We start from the raw sequence: 20,278 nt of genomic DNA on the forward strand, positions 1-20,278 counted from the left end.
CTGAGCCGAAGGCAGACGCTTAAAGACTGAGCCACCCAGGTGTCCCTATGTAAACTATTCTATCTCTTTAAAAAAATTAGTCATTTAGGGCGCCTGGGTGGCTCAGTTGGTTAAGCGACTGCCTTCGGCTCAGGTCATGATCCTGGAGTCCCTGGATCGAGTCCCGCATCGGGCTCCCTGCTCGGCAGGGAGTCTGCTTCTCCCTCTGACCCTCCCCCCTCTCATGTGCTCTCTCTCATTCTCTCTCTCTCAAATAAATAAATAAAATCTTAAAAAATAAATAAATAAAAAAATTAAAAAATTAGTCATTTAAATACCAGCAAGTCTCTTAGCTTCCCCCATATATTCATTATATTTACACATGAATTACCACTGTATCTCCTTTGTTTAACTAAAACAAAACAAAAACAAAAGCTTTCCTAAACTGGTATACAAAAACTCTGAACTTATAAAGCTGACAGTATATTTATTTAATAGTAATACAACATGTTCAAAAATTAATTTCTCAATTACCAAGTTATAGAGTAGGTAAACTCCTAACAAAAGGCTAGAGTCTTATTATCGAGGATGCTTTTATTCAAAAAATGTTCCCCAGTGACTCATGTAGTACCTAATGGGGCCCCTGCTATAAAAAATGTCAAAGGAATCAAAATACGAGATCTCCAGAACTGTAACATTATAACAACGGCCAAATAGTTTGTTTTATATCCAGATTCTCAGGGACACCAATCATTGTAACTCAATGTTCTGTCTGTATATTATTAATTTGAACTTGCTTTTGTCACCTGTTAAATTTAGCTTTCAGCTTAAGAGTGGTATCTAGCTCACTGCCTAGTATGCAGCGAACACATAAATATTTGCTGAATAACAACATAATCCCTAACATGTGATTGCTTACTATGCACCAATTACTATTCTAAGCTGTTTTAATTCATTTAACCTTCACCGCAACTCTGAAGGTAGTACTATTTTTTTTTTTAAAGATTTTATTTATTTATTTGACACAGAGAGAGAGACAGCGAGAGAGGGAACACAAACAGGGGGAGTGGGAGAGGGAGAAGCAGGCTTCCCACTGAGCAGGGAGCCTGATACGGGGCTTGATCTCAGGACCCTGGGACCATGACCTGAGCCGAAGGCAGATGCCTTATGACTGAGTCACCCAGGTGCCCCAAGGTAGTACTTATTTTATCACCATTTTACAGATGGAGAGACTGAGGTAAACAAAGGTTAAGAAACATCTCTAAGATTACAAAGCTAGTATACGGTGGACCCAGGACCACAGGGCTAGTGTACAGTGGACCCAGGCAGGTGGGCTCCAGAAGACACACAAAGCCATTTCCCCAAACTTACTCCTGCACTTCTCCAAACCAACCATTCCACAAACAATAGCCAAAGTGAGTCTCTGAAACAAATCACATCATATTAGCTCCATATGTAAAACCTCCAATGGTTTCCCACTGATCTTTGCATAAACTGTGAAATGGGTAACTGACCCCTCTGCAATCTCACCTCATAACTAAAGGAATCCAGAGGCTAAAAGAAGAAACTGATACCAAATAGGCTGATATAATTCAGTATGTGTACGACTACTGTGCATATAAACACAGGATGGTTCAGGAACCCAGAAGAGGGTGAGAGCCAAAGGGAGAAGCTGAGAGGTAGCGAGGGAAAGGAAGGCTCCCTGAAAGAGTTGGTTTCCTGAGCTTAATCTCAAAGAACAAGTAAGATTTTGCCAGGCAAAGGTGTGAGGGGGTAGGGAAAGGGTATTTTATGAAGAAGTAGCAGTGTGAGTACAAAATTGTGGGTCGCTGTGGTGCTGGCAGTGAATATAAGCAAATCAATGTGGTCAGCGCGTGAAGTGGGGAGTGGTAAGCAAGAAATGTGACAAACTAACCCTTCTTTAGCCCCATACTACATTCACTCACAGTGCTATTGTATCCACCCCCTAAACGGCTCTCCAGTTTGGACATGTGCATCCATTACGACTACCAGAGTCACAATCACCATCACCTCTCACTTCGTTTACTTTAACAAAAACAGGAATTGACCGCTCACCACGTGCCAGGCAGAGTGACTCGGGTGAGTGTAGGTCTTCCCAGAAGCAGAGGGGATTAGACATGCAAGAGATTTATGGAGGGAAACGGAGGTGAGGGAAAATGGGAAGTTTGCTACGGGAAGCCCACAAAACCAGTCTGATCCTTGTTGGGAAGAAGAGAAAGGACGGTAGGGTACAAAGAGCCTTAGGCAGTTCTCAGAAAGTCTGCTAATGCTTTTGGGAGTTTGGGGGCAAAATTCATGCATCAGAGAAGTCCAATGCCACCTTGAAATAGGACTACACTGATAATCCATGCCATACTCAAAGTTATTGCTGGGTATACACGTCAGAAGGGCTAAAATGTGGCTTGGCTCTCATAAGGCAAGAGGGAACGGTGTGGTGAAGAATGCGGGATTAATCTCACCCAAAAAGTTAAACTTGTGATTGATTTAGCACATCTTCTCCAGCCCCCCTTTCTCAAACTCTAGGTACTCCTAAGTGTTGCTACATCAGGAAAGAACGCCCTCAATACACCCATTCTTATTCAAAACACAATACTACTCATAAACACACAAAAGACCTCATCAAGTCTCCTGGTCAATCTTAACACGCATTTTGAAAAATTTTATAATAATATACCTGAGGAATGGATTATGGTAATACCATATATTAGTGGGTTAATAAATACCCTATGGTAATACCTCTATGTTCCTCTCCCTAATCCTACTCTCTTCCACCCTCCCCAGAAGTAACCAAGACTGAATCTGTTATTATTTTTCAAGTTTTACAACAGACTACGAGTATTTCTGAACTTCATAGAAATTGTATCTAATGGGCATGTGGGTGGCTCAGGAAGGCTCCCTGAACGAGTTGGTTTCCTGAGCTTAATCTCAAAGAACAAGTAGGAGTTTGCCAGGCAAAGGTGTGAGGTGGGTAGAGAAAGGGTATTTTATAAAGTAGCAGTATGAGTACAAAATTGTGTACTCTCCCTCTCCCACTCCCCCTGCTTGTGTTCCCTCTCGCTCGCTCGCTGTCAAAATAAAGAAATAAAATGTTAAAAAAAAAAAAGAATACATTCTCTTGGAATATATAACCAAAGTGCTTTTATTTAGTTTTTTTTAAAGATTTTATTTGAGAAAGAAAGAGAGCACCAGACAGAGCGAGCAAGCAAGCACAAGCAGGGGGAAGGGCAGAGGGAAAAGCAGGCTCATGCTGAGCAGGGAGCCTGACGTAGGGCTCGATCCCAGGACCCCAAGATCATGACCTGAGCCTAAGGCAGACGCTTAACCGACTGAGCCACCCAGGCGCCCCAACCAAAGTGCTTTTAAAAAAACGACATGTTGTAAGCAAAATTCATTTTAACTACTTAACTATATATAAAAATCAGGGAGGGGGGTGGGTGGGAAAGGGACAAAGTAAAGGTTTTTCAAAGGTTTTAAGGCAATTGAGAGAAGGGCAAGAGGTAAGAAGTAGTCCAAAGGTTTCACCTTCCTTGGGTACAAAGAAAGTAAAAGAGAAAGTGTGACCCCGGTATAAAAAACAGGTATTTTGCTTTTGATTAATAGTAACACTATATGCTTCCGATGGAGAGTGAGAAATAGGAATGTAACCACTAATGGAAGTGAACTTTCAAATTAACAAAAATAAACAAAAATATGAAGAAACAAGATTAGCTACTAACTGATAAATTCAGAGAAGCAATAAAACAAGAATATCAGTTGTAACATTAAATAGGAACTCAGTAAATTATCCCATTAGAAGACAGTATGTCCTTCAAAAGGACAAACAGTGTTATGATTTCCCTTATACAAGGAACTTGGAATAGGCAAATTCATAGAGACAAAGAGCTCTGATCTTCTGTGTGGGATGATGAAGACGTTCTAAAAGATGGATAATGTTGATGTTGGCACAACACTGTGAATGTACTCAGTGCCAATGAATTGTAAAATACCACGGAATTGGTTCAAGTGGTACATTTTATGTAATGTACAATTTACAAAAAAAAATTTTTAAGGAAAAAAAAAAAGACAGTGTGTCTTAAGAGATACCAGGCAAACACAAACCAAATAAAGCAGGGTGGCAATATTAATATTATCCAAAGAGGAATTTAAGGTTAAAAGAACTAGAGAAAAGAAATATTGTGTAATGATAAAAAGCATTATTTATGAAGATATATCCAACTATTTACATTATTTTTGTGTTACTTTTGATACATATACATATCAAATATATATATATACATATCAAAATATAACAGAATGATTAGGAATGAAAGAACTTGATACAAATACAATGGAATACTTAAAACATCCTGCATTTAGCTAAAACATTAAATTCAATTAACAGTGGCTCCGATTATTACGTTATTTTTCGTAAATAACGTAGACAGAAGTCTAGAGGTAGACAGCTGCTGGTGTCTGGTCAGAGACTGAGAAAAGCATCTTTCTCTCTCCACTGTGCCCCTTTAGCACCTCTTATCCCTGTGAGGGTTTAAAGGTGGAAAAGGAGGACTGCGCTAGGTACATTAGTTTAATTCATCTGAAAAGCAAAACCTTTCTCAGAAGCCTTCCTGTAAACCTATCTGCTGGAACTGCGTCACATGGTGACCCAAACAGCAAGGGAACCTGAAGAAGTGAATATTACAATATGCAGCCGCATGGAAAGTACACAAGGCACATAAAACCAGGAATGGGTGTGGCTTAGCTAGTCAGCAGTGTCTATCCCAAGATCTCTTAACATTTGAAAATCTAGACCAAAAAAAAATTAAGGACAAAGAGGAATTTAAAAATACAATCAATAAATAAGATTTATTAGAGATTCTCATTACAACCATCAAAAAGATAATTTTTTCGGGGCGCCTAGCTTGCTCAGTGGGTGGAGCACGCAACTCTTACTCTCAGGGTTGTGAGTTCAAGCCCCACATTGGGTACAGAGATCACTTAAAAATGAAATCTTTAAAAAAGAAAAAAAAAATTTTTTTCCTAAGAGCATATGCACCCATATAAATTTTTTAAAGATATTTTTATAGGCTATTTCTCTGATCATAATCTGTAAGTAAGTAAGTAAGTGATCAAAAAAGACATCATTATTAGAAAGTAAGTCCCTGGATAATGCATGGATTATTTTAAAAAATTTACTAACAACCGAGAGAGCAATAAAAAGGAAAACATTTCATACGTAAAACCTATGGTAACAATAAAAGCAGTATTAAGAAAAAAAAAGTATAGGCTTGAATGCTTTCATTTGAAACAAAAAGATAAAAGAACCAAGAATTCATCTTAAAAAAAATAAAATAAAATAAAAATAATTCAAAGTAACCAGAAAGAAGACATTAATAAAGAAACAAATCATGGGGGCGCCTGGGTGGCTAAGTCAGTTAAGTGTCCAATTCTTGATCTCAGCTCAGGTCTTGATCTCAGGGTTGTGAGTTCAAGTCCTGCAGTGGGCTCCATACCCAGCATGGAACCCACTTAAAAAAAAAAAAAGCAAATTATGGATCTGATAATGAAAATAAATTGAATATTATTCTTCCCAAAGAACTAATTTTTGCCTTTTCCTTTTCTCTATTGCACAATTATTTTGTATTTCATAAATTTTGGCTTTTGTCTTTCCTTCCTTATACTTTCCTTAGTTTTTTTTTTTTTTTTAAGATTTTATTTATTTATTTGACAGAGAGAGACAAGAGACAGCGAGAGAAGGAACACGAGCAGGGGGAGTGGGAGAGGGAGAAGCAGGCTTCCCGCCAAGCAGGGAGCCCGATGCAGGACTTGATCCCAGGACCCTGGGATCATGACTTGAGCTAAAGGCAGACGCTTAACGACTGAGCTACCCAGGTGCCCCTTTCCTTAGTTTTAATGTGCTAGGCTTTGTCCTCATTTCTTGAAATGAGCGCACAGATCACTGACTTCCAACCTCTTTTTTCTAACATATGCATTAAAGGCTATAAATTCCTTAGCACCTAAGCTCTGCCTAGGTGGATCGAACAAGTTTTGATACGATGTACCCTATTAAAGTAATTTTTAAAATTTGGTTAGATGAGAAGACCAATAAAATGGATCAACTCCTTAAAGACCAGATTAAAGAAAAATATGTAGGATTAGGGATGAAATACGAGATATACCCACATGTACAATATAAATATACTACTTATCGGGTGCCTGGGTGGCTCAGTTGGTTAAGCGACTGCCTTCGGCTCAGGTCATGATCCTGGAGTCCCTGGATCGAGTCCCGCATCGGGCTCCCTGCTCGGCGGGGAGCCTGCTTCTCCCTCTGACCCTCCCCCCTCTCATGTGCTCTGTCTCTCTCATTCTGTCTCAAATAAATAAATAAAATCTTTAAAATATATATATATATATACTACTTATCATGCCATGGAACAAATTTCAAAATCTAGAGGAAAAGGAAATGCAGTGTGCAAATAGACAATTTGTCTTAGTCCCAATTTTAAATAGAAGGTTTCCAATGTATCACTATTGGGATGATGTCTACTGCTAGAATACTTGCAGATGACCTTTATCAGATTAAAGAATAATTTTTTATTTTTCTAATTTTTTAAGAAACATTTCATGTTTTTTCATCTACTGAGATTATCAATTTCTGATATGATTTTGACTTTTTCTATTTGTTTTCTGAGTTCAATTTTCATTTTATTTCCTCCTACTTTTGTTGATTTCTCTACTCAGCTTTTGAATTTTTGATTCAAGATTTCTTATATTACCTTAAATGGTTGTATGAGGATACCGAACTCAGTTTGGAGCACTGCGTTCGTGTTCTGCTTCCTAGCTGGTTTCTGTGGAACAATTTTTAGAGCTAAAATGTTTTGGCTTCCACTTTCTTATAATTTTGGATGGATCATGTCTGCCATTCTCTATTTATGGTCATCCTAACATCAAGATTCCTAGTTTAGGAGCACCTCCTTCTGTCTAGTTTAATAAAGCTCAATTTCTTAATGACCAATGTTGGTAACAGAAGAAAGGGTACCTATTTCTGCAGGATCCTTAAATCCTCTAAATCCTTACCTGTCTGAAAATATGCTTATCTTGTCTTAAACTTGATTACAAACTTGACTAGAGAATACTAGGTTTGGAATAATTTCCCTTCAAATATTTAAAGAAAATGTTTCATCAACCTCCTACATCCAATCTGGCCAATGAAAAGTGTTGGGGACAGTCTGATTTGTTTGAGAGTTAACGGTTTTTCCTCACTGCAAGAAAACTAGGATATTTTATTTATCCTTGGAATTTTGAAACTCCTTAAAGATATATCTCAGCATGTTTGCTAGCACTTTCAGTATTAAGACTTGTAGGGATAGGTGGGAAGGGACAAGAGTTTCCACCTTGTATTTTTGGACTATACCCTCTCCTCTACGATTTCTGTTCTCTCCTTCTGGTACAAATCTACCCAACTTTAGACCTACCTTCCGTATCTCTTCATTTCTTTTTTTTTTTTTTTTTAAAGATTTTATTTATTTATTTAATTGACAGAGAGAGAGAGAGAGAGAGAGAGAGCGAGCGAGAGAGGGAACACAAGCAGGGGTAGTGGGAGAGGGAGAAGCAGGCTTCCCACTGAGCAGGGAGCCCGATGTGGGGCTCGATCCCAGGACCCTGGGATCATGACCTGAGCCGAAGGCAGTCGCTTAACCAACTGAGCCACCCAGGCACCCCTTCATTTCTATTTTATCTTCCATACTTTGTTTTTGCTCTACATCCAGGGAGAACTCTGCTTTTATTTTTCAAATCACTGATTTGGTCTTCTTTTATGTTTTAGCTCTTATTTCAAAGATCTCTTCTTTATCTTGACTTTCATTTTCAATTTAAGTTCTATCATCATCTTCTTCTATGACATAAACTGCATCATCGATTTCCTCTAACTCTGAGGTACAGCCTCTAAGACGGCCCTCAATGATCCCGCTCTCCTGGTTTTCATACCCGGGTACCGTTCCCTCCTACAGTGTACAAGCGTCAGTCTGTGTAATAGCACATGACACGTGTGGTGGTTTGTCACTTCCAAAACTATGGCAGAAACACCACAAGCTCTGTCTTGGGAGTACCCTCTCTCACTCCAGGGAAAGCAAGCTGCCACATGTAAACTGCTCTGCGGAGGGGCCCACGTGGTGAGGAACTGAGCAGCTAGGGAAGAACTGACGCCTGCCATCAATCCTGTGAGTAACCTGAAAGATCACTCAGCGCCTGAGTCTAGGCCCACCTCCGGTGCTGAGCTTCACTGCCAGCTCACGAGAGACCCCGAGTCAGACCGCCCGATCAGGCTGCTACCAGCTTCCTGACCCTCAAACGGTGACAGGGTAAGTGTGCAGTGTTTCAAGCTGCTAACCTTGAGAGTAATCTGTTATGCAGCAATGGACAACTGACACATGGAGACACAACAAAGACAGGGAGGCAGAAGACCATTGTAATCGTTCAGATGAGATGGTGGGGGAAGAAGCTGGGATGGGAAGGTCAATTCAAGAGACATTTAATAAAAATCTATGAAACCTAGTCATCAATTGAATATGAGGGAGTAAGAAAACAGGAAGCTGATGGTAGCTTTCAGATTTTTGGTGTGAAGCTATGAACAACATATTTTTATCATTCTGAATATGGAGTACTTACAGAAGTTAAGAGACAGACCTATAGAAGAAACAACAGGCCCTTTGAGTCTGGAAGTTCGACTCAGGAAAATAATCTGGATTGCTTTTGAGCCTGACAAGGGCTCCATCCCAGGACTCTGAGATCATGACCTGAGCCACCAAGAGTCGGACGCTCAACCGAGTGCACCACCCAGGCACCCACAAGAAAAATATCTTTTAAGATAATTTATAGTAAAGGGGCACCTGGGTGGCTCAGTCAGTTAAACGTCTGCCTTTGGCTCGGGTCATGATCTCTGGGTCATGGGATCGAGCCCCGCATCGGGCTCCTGGCTCAGCAGGGAGTCTGCTTGTCCCTCTGCCCCTCCCCCTACTCGTGCACACAATCTCTCTCTCTCAAATAAATAAAATCTTAAAAAAAATTTATAGGGAAGATAAATTTTTTTTTAAAGATTTATTTATTTATTTATTTGACAGAGAGAGACACAGCGAGAGAGGGAACACAAGCAGGGGGAGAGGGAGAAGCAGGCTTCCCGCTGAGCAGGAAGCCTGATGCGGGGCTCGATCCCAGGACCCTGGGATCATGACCTGAGCCGAAGGCAGGCACTTAATGACTGAGCCACCCAGGCACCCCGATAAATTTTCTTAAAAATAAGATCTTGGGGTGCCTGGGTGGCTCAGTCAGTTAAATGCCCAACTCTTGATCTCAGCTCAGGTCTTGATCACAGGGTCGTGAGTTCAAGCCCCATGGTGGGCTCCACCCTGGGTGTGGGGACTACTTAAAATAAATACATACATAAATAAAATGAAAATAAAAATAAGGTCTCACAAGTTGAAAATAATTTATGATTTAATTCTGGCTTCAATTTCATTAACCAGGGTCAAACCAAATAAGTGTCAAGAGCAGTAGTTCTCAACTGAGGAACATACCATCCCCACAGAAGCTCATTTGGAAAAGTACCAGAGCTTTTTGTTTGTTTGTTTCACTAATGAGGGGTGGTGGCGCACAGGGAATGTCCACTACTAGAGTCTGAGGGTGAAGGCCAGAGGTGATAAACATCCCACAATATGCCAGACAATCTTTTATAACCACCTAAAATGCCAAAAGCACTCTTACTGAGAATCAATGATATATGAGAAAAAAAGGGAGCAAACAGTCAATGGAGTTTAATAACAATATTTTAGTACCTCAAATTTAGAAAGATAAAAGCAACCTGAATGTTATTAATTTATGTGAACAGGCTAAAATTTGAAAGGTTTTTTTTTTTACAATATTATTTTTAAAAGATTTATTTATTTGAGAGAGAGAGAGAGCAGGGTGGGGGGGGCAAAGGGAGAGGGACAGGGGAAGCAGACTCCCCGCTGAGCACAGAGCCCAATGTGGGGCTCAATCCCACAACCACAAGACCATGACCTGAGCCAAAACGAAGAGCTGGACACTCAAATGACTGAGCCACCCAAGCAGCCCTAAAATTTGAAAGGTTTTAATTAATGCAGGTCTTGCAATTTTGGTGATAACATGTTAAGATATACAAGAATCCTTTAACCTAAAAGGACTACATATTAAGTTACCTTGGGTAACTCCAAGGAGATCAAGGATTTTTAAAAATGATGTGATGAGACCACTAACTAGAGCAAGTACAAAGGTACTGACTATTTCTGCTTAGAAATGCACTTTAAGCAGGGAACACCATCACATTACCCTTCTCCCAGTCAGAAGTGCACAGAAAACAAGCATCATTCTAGATGATAAATGATATAATCAACACAAATTGACAGAAACAAAACAAAAAAAAACCTCACCACATTCAACATATTATTCATAAAATAGTTTAATCAAATAATTTAAGAAAAATATAAGTATACATGAATGCTATGTATTTCTAAAAGGGCTTAGTTGTTCATTGAACTTTAATTTTTCAAAAGGCAGAATCATGCATATAAGTTAATATTATGCAACAAGTTCTACATTAGGGAAATTAGATTTTCTTATGTGATAAAGAGAAAAAACGAGAACAGCTTAATGTGTATGGATTATTCAGTCACACATCTACAACTCCCGATACAGTATTCCACTAGAGCATACACAGAAAAGTTAGAGCAGGTCTGAGACCACTATCCTTGGGAAGATGTGCTTGCAAGGCTGGCCCTTGGCTGGTATCTGGGAACTTGGACTTTGTGAAGGTTCTGTTTCCTGATGAGAATCGCTCATTGTGCCTAAATGTTTAGGCAAACAATCTGATTTATGTTGAATACCTGCTTTTCATCTAGGAGTCTGGGACTTCAGTTCATGTCAGGCAGAGGCTACCTATGTGACAGCCCCGAGTTAAATCCCTGGACACTGTCTTTAATGAGCTTCCCTGCAGACAGACTTCCACATGTGCTGTCACAATCAGCTGCTGGAGTCTCCAGTGTGACTCCAATGGGAGAGGATGCTTGGAAATATGCGCCTGGTTTCCCCTGGATTTGCCACCCACACCTTTGTTGCATTTTACTGTAATAAATCATAGCCATGAATACGACCATATCTGAGTCCTAGGAGTATTCCTAGCAATCACTGAACCTCGAGGTGGTCATTAGACTGCTGACACAATTGGTGTCAGAAGTGGGATTCACTAGACCAGCTGGGACTCTCTGAAACATGGTGAGAGCAATGTCTGATAAAAGTAAGGATGAAGTGATTGGACGATGAACCTCTGCTGTTTGGGTGGCTATAAAGTCATCCATGGTATGAAACAGCAGCCGAGTTGCATATGTTTTAAGAGAGAAGGGTTACCTAGGAAAGCTGAAAACAATCGCTCTAGCCCCTGGAGAGTTAGCTCGCTCAATCCCCTGGCTGCTTTCAGCCATGCCAACTCTAGTGACCTTGGCTAACACCTTTGGTTTTGTTCTTGCCTCCAAATGGGAAGAGAAAAGGCCCAAAGTTAAGGCCCATTTTTGGGTGAACCAAAAATGTCAAATGTTGGCATTATTCTCCCCCCCCGCCACCCCGAGCCATGAGAAAATAATATTTAAGTCAGATCCTGGGGTGGGAGAAAGATTTAGATAAACCAGGGGAGAAAATGCTGGGGGTGAGGTGCTTGCAGGGAAAGGAAACCACTCGAGCTGTTTCTTCAGCCCAACGGCTGCTGCTGAAGCAATCCCTCCAGGCCCCTTGCATTCCAGCCAGGTTCTCCCAGCAACTTTAACATTAATGTCAATGCTGCTAGGGGTCTGAATAAGTGTATAATGGGAAGAAAGGGGAGGTTTAAAAGATGGCTTTGTATTTTGTGGCTATGGCATCTGGATGTATGATCAAGAAAGATGTAAAATGTTATATGCTTGTACTTTCATAAATGCTACAGAGACTGCACCTATCAGGAAAGGCCATCCCCCAAAAAGTTAGTGGACACAACTTCCTTGCCTTAAGCTGCTGGTGAAGGGATTGGAACTTAACGTGTTTGAACGGAAAAAGTGATATTTACTATTATTTTTACCTATTGGTACGTCTGAGAAAAAAGAGACAACATAAAAACAAAGGAAATCTTCAGATAGAAATACACTTTTGGAGTTCTAAAAAGCAGTTTTTAGTGGCCACTGAGCTCCTGTGAAATCAGATGTCTGACCCTTAGAGGCTGATGATTTTCCAGCCTGATGTGCATGTTTCTGAGCAAGTCAATTTGGACTCTTAGACTGGTAAGATAAAAAGGCCTTACTTAGCAAAGTCCTGCTTGTCATTTGGACTTGGAACACGACTGTCGCCATCTTGGCTTTGCGGCTGCAGAAGAAAAGTTGCTCTTGTTTAGAATCCTGAATTCACAGATCTTAATTGCCCGGATCTGATTCTGAGCTGAAACTTGATACTGTCTGTTACTGGCTGTTTCAAGCTCAACATAAGCTGTGCTGAACTAAAGCAAGCACATGCTCAGTGAACAGGACTTTGACATGAGGACTGCTGCAGATTTCAGATACCCTTTGCAGAGCTGTAAACTGAAAACATCCTGGATTCTGCCTGGACCACCTGAATCACTCCCAGATGCCTACAGAGAAGGGCTTATTCTTTGATGGCGCCATCTGAAGTCAAGCAGCTGACTGGTCTATTTATCTGATACAGACACTAACTGCCCCCTAACTTGCAGTGACTGCCGAAAGCTGCCAATGGGAGGGCAGGGACCCACCCCTCACAGACGGGACTCCTGACGCCCTCTCCGCGAGGTCTCACTGTTACTGACTCGTGTTCAGTTTTCAACAATGGATTAATAACAACCTGGCTCTACTTCCCTCACCTTCACCTCACCATCCTTGTGCATACACCTTAATAAAACAACCTGGTTGTTAAACACAGCTGTCTCCAGAAAGGAGTGGATCTTTTCTAGGCTGCTCACTACATAAATGATCAGGACAAAGGCACGGGAGGTGACATAAACCTACCTTAAAATTTTCTAAACATTTGGGATTTCATCCAGACCAATACCCAAACACATCTTTCTAGTTAAGGGATATAAAAAATACTTTTCTGTAAAAATGCATTTGCTCCTCTTGCAAGTCCACATGATTGTGGGAAAAAATTGAAAATTTGTCATTACTGAATGGGACACACTGGTTTTACAAGAAAGAAAAAACAAAACACAGCACCTGAGCAGGCAAAGGAGAGGAGGAAGACATTAATGATTTTTTGTTTTTCAGAATGATTCTTCAAAGCTTTGCTCTCCTCCTGAAGGCAAATTCCCAGCACTGGCTTTCCTCGCTGCTGTGGGTACTCTGAAATCAAACCCAGGGCTCGGAGACAGCAGGGAGCAGCCAGCTCCTACGCTTTCCACACAGAACCCTTCTAAACATCATCCACACTAGTGAGGCAAATCCACTGGTCACGAATAAACAAAACTATTTGGGACTAATTTCCTTCAGGCAGTTCATCTGAAAACAAGGCCTGAAATGAATTAACAGAATGGGAATGAGAACTCTAGAGCTAAAGGTCCTCTGGGAGGAGGGAAACGGGGGGCCTTGTTACCGTATACTACCTGACCAACGTATGTCTCTCTTGGAGTACCCTAACAATCGTAAACTTTTGTTTCTGGGGTACCACATATGCCCTCTGAGATTATACTTCTTCATGGATGTGCTCTGATGACCATGACACTGCTTTAACCCTGGAAAGCTTTCAGGTGCGCTTCAACTTAGGGGCCAGAGTTGCACTGTGCCTGAATTGACGCCTCCGGCCGTGTAAAAAAGGTTCATATAGAAAGTGAAGGAGAGGGGCGCGTGGGTGGCTCAGATGGTTAAGCGTCTGCCTTCGGCTCGGGTCATAATCCTGGGGTCCTGGGATCGAGCCCCATGTCGGGCTCCCTGCTCAGCCTATTTTTCCCTGTCCCTCTGCCCCTCCCCCTGCTCATGCTCTTTCTCTCAAATCAATAAATAAAATCTTAAAAAAAAAAAAAGATAGAAAGAAAATGAAGGAGAAATCCACCTGGTTTCCTAAAATAAACTTAATGGTTGATGGGATTTATTTTCACTAGCTAAATCTAGGACCTCTAAAGACATAACTGAGATCACTACTATGGATTGGCCTTACCTTGCCCCATCGTATCCTACTGATAATGAGTTAACTTTAAATGGTCAACAGTTTCCTACCGATATAAAACTTTCCTGATGGTAAGAATGTCCCACTGTGCCTTAAATGTACAAGCTATATGGTTTACATTGAACACCTGATCTTTCTGAGAATCTGGAATTTGGGCACATGCCAAGCAGAGGCTATTTATGTGACTAGTCCCCAGTAAAAACTCTCATTACTGAGTCTGCAAGAACTTCTCAGGTAGACAACGTATCACATTGGTTGTCAATTCTGTTGCTGGAGAGACTGTCTCCTATGTGATTCCACAAGTACTCTGGGAAGCCTACACCTGTTTTTCCCCACACTTTATCCAACGTGCCTTTCCTTTTTGCTGCTTTTGCTTTGTATCCTTTTGCTGTAATAAACCACAGCTGTGTATGATGGAGTCCCCCTAGCAAATCACTGAATTCATAAGAGGGCTTGGACTAATAATAATTGTAAACAGGTAAACAGTCCAGTCTAAAGTGAGCACTCCATTTGGGTATAGAAATGCATCACCAAAATTTCCTTTACGTTAGCAAAAAGTTAGAGTTAATAGATTACTTACGAAAACAGATCAAACCACTGCTGTTTTGTAACAGATTCCTGGCGTAAAAGCTTCAAAACAATCGGGCGCATGAAATCCCATTTGTCTTCAAACTGAAGTGAACCTTTATTCTTAAAAAAAAAAAAAAAAAAGATAAAAAGTAGTTTAATTTAAATGCAGCTAAATCAAAAGTGTCCGTTATTTTTGTCTTTCAAGAGTTAACTAGAGAAATGCAAGGTTTTAAATTTAAAACAATCAGTTTTCCATAATGGAATCCCTATAAACTTAATGTGGTTTCAAGAAATCACAGGAAGACACCATGAAAAAGAAAATTAATTGTACAAATGTATAAAGAATTTGGCCTTGCCCAAGGAGAAGGTCTGGTCTTTGTCCTTGACTTGTAGCAGGTAATCTCTGGGCCCTCAGAGTGTGTGTCTGATAAGAGAGTTGTTGTTTGCCTGGTAACCTTGGGTCAAACTGGATAATCTAACAAATGTGATTTAGGGAGGGAACTGTCCATACCCATAGAGTCCTTAGGGTTGGGGCTGACCAATCCAGAAACACTACTGTAACTTTGGGAGGTGGTTTTGGGTTAACCAAAATGGAGACTGAGATTATCCACAAGCAATCAATCAGTCATCCCTACATAACGAAGCACCAGTAAAAACTCCGGAAAGGGAGGCCTGGATGGCTCAGTCAGTTAAGCGGCTGCCTTCAGCTCAGGTCATGATCTCAGGGTCCTGGGATCGAGTCCCACATCAGGCTCCCTACTCAGCAGGGAGCCTGCCTCTCTCTCTGCCTGCCCCTTCCCCTGCTTGTGCGCACTAGCTCTCTGACAAATAAATAAAATCTTAAAAAGGAAAAGAAAAACTCTGGCTGGCTCAGTAGGTGGAGCGTGCGACTCTTGATCTCAGGGTTGAGTTCGAGCCCCATGGTGGGTGTAGAGATTACTTAAAAATAAAAATCTAAAACAAACTCTAGATGCTAAAGCCTGGGTGAGCTTCTCTGGCTAGCAGTACTCCATACACACGGTCACACAGTAAGACCAAGAGAGATACGTGATCTGACTACAGCAGAGAGGACGAGGAAAGCTCTGTGTTTAGAAACCTCCTACACTCTGCCCTCTTTCTTTGGCAGATCTTAATCGTATCCTTTCTCCAAAATAAGCCATACCATGATCTATGAGTCTTTCTAATGAATTATTGAACCTCAGGGTGGTTTTGGGAACCCTCCAAACTTATAGCTGGTATGAGAAGTGAGGGGGATCTTGTGTATAAAGACTGTGCCTTCTAATTTTATAGTTGCCCTAAATTCCACACAAAAAGTATACTGAGATTCTATATAAACTCTGAAAACTGAGAAAAAACAAACAACAAAACAGAAAAATACCCATCCCCCCTTTTAATACTAACAAAACCTGATACCAAACTGGTGAGAAAAGCACAGGAAATGGAAACTCTAGACAAATTCAACAAGGACATAGGTGAGAAAATCTTAAATAAATATTAACAAATTAAACAAGTGGCATATCAAAAGAATGATATTTCATAATCACACATGGTTTATCCCACGAATGTGAAGTGGTTGAATATTAAGAAGAAGAGGTCATCAATTCATTACATTACTAAAGAGAGAGAGAGAGCATATGTGTTCAGTCATTACTACCGGGGCCACGTGACTTGCTTTCACCAATAAATGTCCACACAAGTCATTCACTTCCTAACATGCTTATGAGAAATTTCCAAACACACCTACGGAACTCATTACTGTTTTTACTATATAACATTCTTAAAGATGCTGCTCACTCGTATCAGATAAGGTTCTAGACTAACTACCTGGAATCTGCAAACTCCCTAAAATTATAACCCAGAAGAGGTCTCTAAACATGCGGGCTAACAAGAACCCACCTCAGAATCACCTAGTGCGGCAGTTTCACATACAAGTTTCTTTCTTTCTTTTTTTCTTTTTTTTAAGATTTTGTTTATTTGACAGAGAGAAAGAGCACAAGCAGGGGAGCAGCAGAGGGAGAGGGAGAAGCGACTCCCTACCGAGCAGAGAGCTGATGTGGGGATTGATCCCAGGACTCTGGGATCATGACCTGAGCCGAAGGCAGACGCTTAACCATCCGAGCCACCCAGGAGCCCCCACATATAAGTTTCTAAAACTTAACTCAGACCTACTGGGATCAGAATCTCTTGAGTTCAGAATCAGCATATTTAGTAAATTCATGATAAAACTACATAAAAATGTTAGAGGATCTATGACCAAAAACGGGTTAAGAACCATTGACTAACAAACTCTTGTGAAAGCAAGTGATGCATCTTACATCCATGGACACTGGTGTTTTTTGTTTTTTTTTTCTTTTAAACTTCTTAAGAAAGGCAAACGGTCACATGCAGGGCTGCATTTGGATGTCTGGAGTCTTGCAAGCTTGACTACCCTACACTCTCCTACAAATGTACCCTGAGAGCTTGTTTGGAGGTTTTAGCAGGGGAGTACAGCTATTCATATACCCATGACCAAAGAACGGTCATCCTCTATTGGGGAGAGTCATCCTCTTTAACCAAGCTTGCAGCTTCGGGAGGAGCACACACCGAGTGGTGAGGGAAGGAGGGGACACCCACCTAGTCAGCCAGATCAGCCAAATCAACCCTGCTGATCAATGAGGTGACAGATGTCACAGCCAGATCATGCTCACCTCCTATATCCATGAACACTGATGATCCTAAAAGTGACTGTACTGTCTTGCCCCAAGTACCTTTTTTAATTACAACATTCTTATTATAAGCACCCACGAGTGATATTCATTCAAAATTTTGTACTGGGATTAGCTGTGCTTTCCCCCGAACAACTAGTTCATTTTTACCTTATAGACTTCAGTGAATCATGTAGGTAACTGTGCTCTTAAGTGTTGACTATGGAGAAATTCAGAATCAGATGTGTAATTCTACGGCATAAAATTTGTGTACTAACCTTATGGCTGGCTTCACTTTTTCTACTGTTCCCTCTGAGGGAGGAGCATGCAAATAAACAAATTTGAAAGAACCATAGAAAGTTTTCTTGACTATGACATGAAGAATCATTATATAAACCCTTAATTAGAGGATACTTTACAACATCAACTAAGTCTATTTCCCTTAGCAATTCTGGCAATTCATAAAATTAAACATAGTATAAATCCTGCAATTAAAAATCAAAAAGGTACAAAGGACTGGAGTAAACAGGTGTTTGAGGTAAATTAAATACTGGTTAGACTCTGAAACCTATCAGCTATGGCAAAATAACAGGAAACACATTTTGGTTCTTCTGTTTGATGAAATATACAAGACTAACTTCAGAAACATTTTCCCCTAATACTGAATTAAAGGAGGAATTCAATAACTGAATGTTTTCTCTTAATCTTTTCGAGTCAAAAAATAATGCTCAAGCAATTATTTGGCCTATTCTCTGTTAAACTGAAGAGCGTATCATTAAATCATAACTAAGCAGCAGAACACCAAATCTACTATCTACGAAAGAGTGTACCTTATCAATATGTGAAGGGACCTTCAAATTATGAACCCCGATTTATGAACATTTCCATTGGTTAACTGAAGACCCCCTCATCTCTGTTAACTTGCTACAAAGTCTCTTTTGCTTTCTCTCATTATTACTGATAATAACAGTAGGCTGAACTCACCAATTGCTAGTATATCTAGGATTGTCTCGCCCACTGGCTCTTTTTCACCAAGACTTCAACATCTGCCGTACCCCTGCCCCTCTGTCCTTCGCTCCTTTCAGCCCAACTAATGCCCTCACAGGCTTTCTTCTTCTCAAACACATGGGCTCTGGGGAGGCCAGTGGGGAGCTGGTCGTGAGAGAGGAGTACTGCAGGCAGAGGAAGCAGCCACTGGAAAGACCCTAAGGTAGAAGCATACTCGATGTATTCAAGGTAGAGCAGAGTAAGGATAGACGAAAGAACAGAGCAAGTCAGGGAAAGCAAAAAAGGTCTGGATCTTGCAGGGCCTTGAAGACCATTATAAAGACTGTGGCTTCTATTACAGGTGATATGAGAAACAACGAGAGGGTTCTGAGCAAGAAGTGACATGACTGATTTACATCTAAAAACCTTCCTGATTGCAATGTTAGAAATACATTATAAGGGACAAGAGCTAAAGCTGAGTATGAGTTTAGGAGGCAAGGTAAGAGGTGACAGCGACTTGGATCAGTACAGCAGCAACGGAAGTAGGGAGCAGTAGCTACATTTTATGTTTTAAAGGTGGCACTAAGTAGGATTTCCCAACTATGCATCTGGGATGAGAGAACGGAGTAAAGCAGGACTTTAAGGCTTTTGTCTCATCTATCAAGACCCACAAAATGAAGTCCACTCCAGGAGCCCTGCCCATGTCACAAATCTAAACCTAAGTCAGCCTGCACTTGTGGGAAAAACCTCACTGCCAAGGAAACCCAACACCAATCACAGTCCTCCAACTCGGCTTTAGTTAGCGTGTTTTACCCTTGAGAAGAGAGCCTGCTCGCCTCATAAGGAAATCTCCAGTGTCCTAACCAATCAGGCCCTGTTTCTGTACCACCTCTTCTAACATTCTACAAACCTTGCCCTTGCCTCAAATCCTTCAGGAAGAGTACTCTCCCCCCCAGGTTGTTAGGCACTGCACTCCCTCAACCCATGGATCATCTTCCCCCAAGTCAAGGACATCAAACTCGTTACTGCACTGTTTTCGTTGTCATTTGACATGTGCAAGAAGCATGGCACTGCCATCAACTGGAACAGGAAACACTGCCCACGGAACAGGCTCAGAAGCAAAGCCCTGGCATCCGGTTTCCGATGGGCTGCGTCTGACACATCTACTCTACAGCCCCTTGAAGATGTTCAATACACAGCTTCATAAGCAGCTCTACAATTAAAAGAGAAAGGTCTGGTCAGGAAATTAAAATACAGAAGTCACTGGAGTGCAGATGGGTTTTTAAACTTGTTACTGAACCAAGGCGGTGAACGTTAAGAGAGAAGAGGACCCAGGCCTGCGGCCTTAGGCATCCAACATTAAGAGGTGGGAAGAGTAAGAACCAGGAAAAGAGACAGAAGGAGCAACCACAGAGGTGGCACGAAAATTAAGACTCTGGTATCCTGGAAACCAAGGGAGTAAAGCGTGTCAAGAAAGGGAGAGTGATCACGTGCAGCGCGTGCTCCTGAAAGATTATGCAGGAGGACTACTGAAATAGCAACGTGGAAGTCAGAGACTTCACATTAATCATAGAAGAACATTTCAAAGAGCGCTAAGGACAAAAGCCTGACTGGAGCGGAATTAAGAGAGAAAAAGAAGGGAAAAAACCGGAAAAGTACAGACAACTCTTGGCACTTTTGTTGTACGAGAGCACAGAAATGGCACGGGAGCTGATATGGGGAGAGGGCGTCAAAAAAATTTTTTTATGATGGGATAAATACAGTATGGTTTTTATACTGATGGGCACCTTCTAGGATATATTACGGATGATGTGGGAGAAAAGGAGGGAAACTGCTGGAGAATTTGAATTTAAATTTAA

The 20,278-nt window shown here is 41.0% G+C and overlaps 1 protein-coding gene across 1 annotated transcript in view; it reads right to left on the reverse strand.

Annotated features, from left to right (window-relative positions):
• The window catches only part of CUL5 (cullin 5), a 91,635-nt gene that overhangs the window by 56,741 nt on the left and 14,616 nt on the right, over positions 1-20,278 (reverse strand). Inside the window, exon 2 of the mRNA XM_021696608.2 lies at positions 14,758-14,868. Within this exon, the coding sequence (XP_021552283.2) occupies positions 14,758-14,868 (111 nt within the window). The remainder of the gene's footprint in view (positions 1-14,757; positions 14,869-20,278) is intronic.

The sequence above is a fragment of the Neomonachus schauinslandi genome, chromosome 11, assembly GCF_002201575.2.
Source record: "Neomonachus schauinslandi chromosome 11, ASM220157v2, whole genome shotgun sequence".
Classification (NCBI taxonomy): Eukaryota; Metazoa; Chordata; class Mammalia; order Carnivora; family Phocidae; genus Neomonachus; species Neomonachus schauinslandi.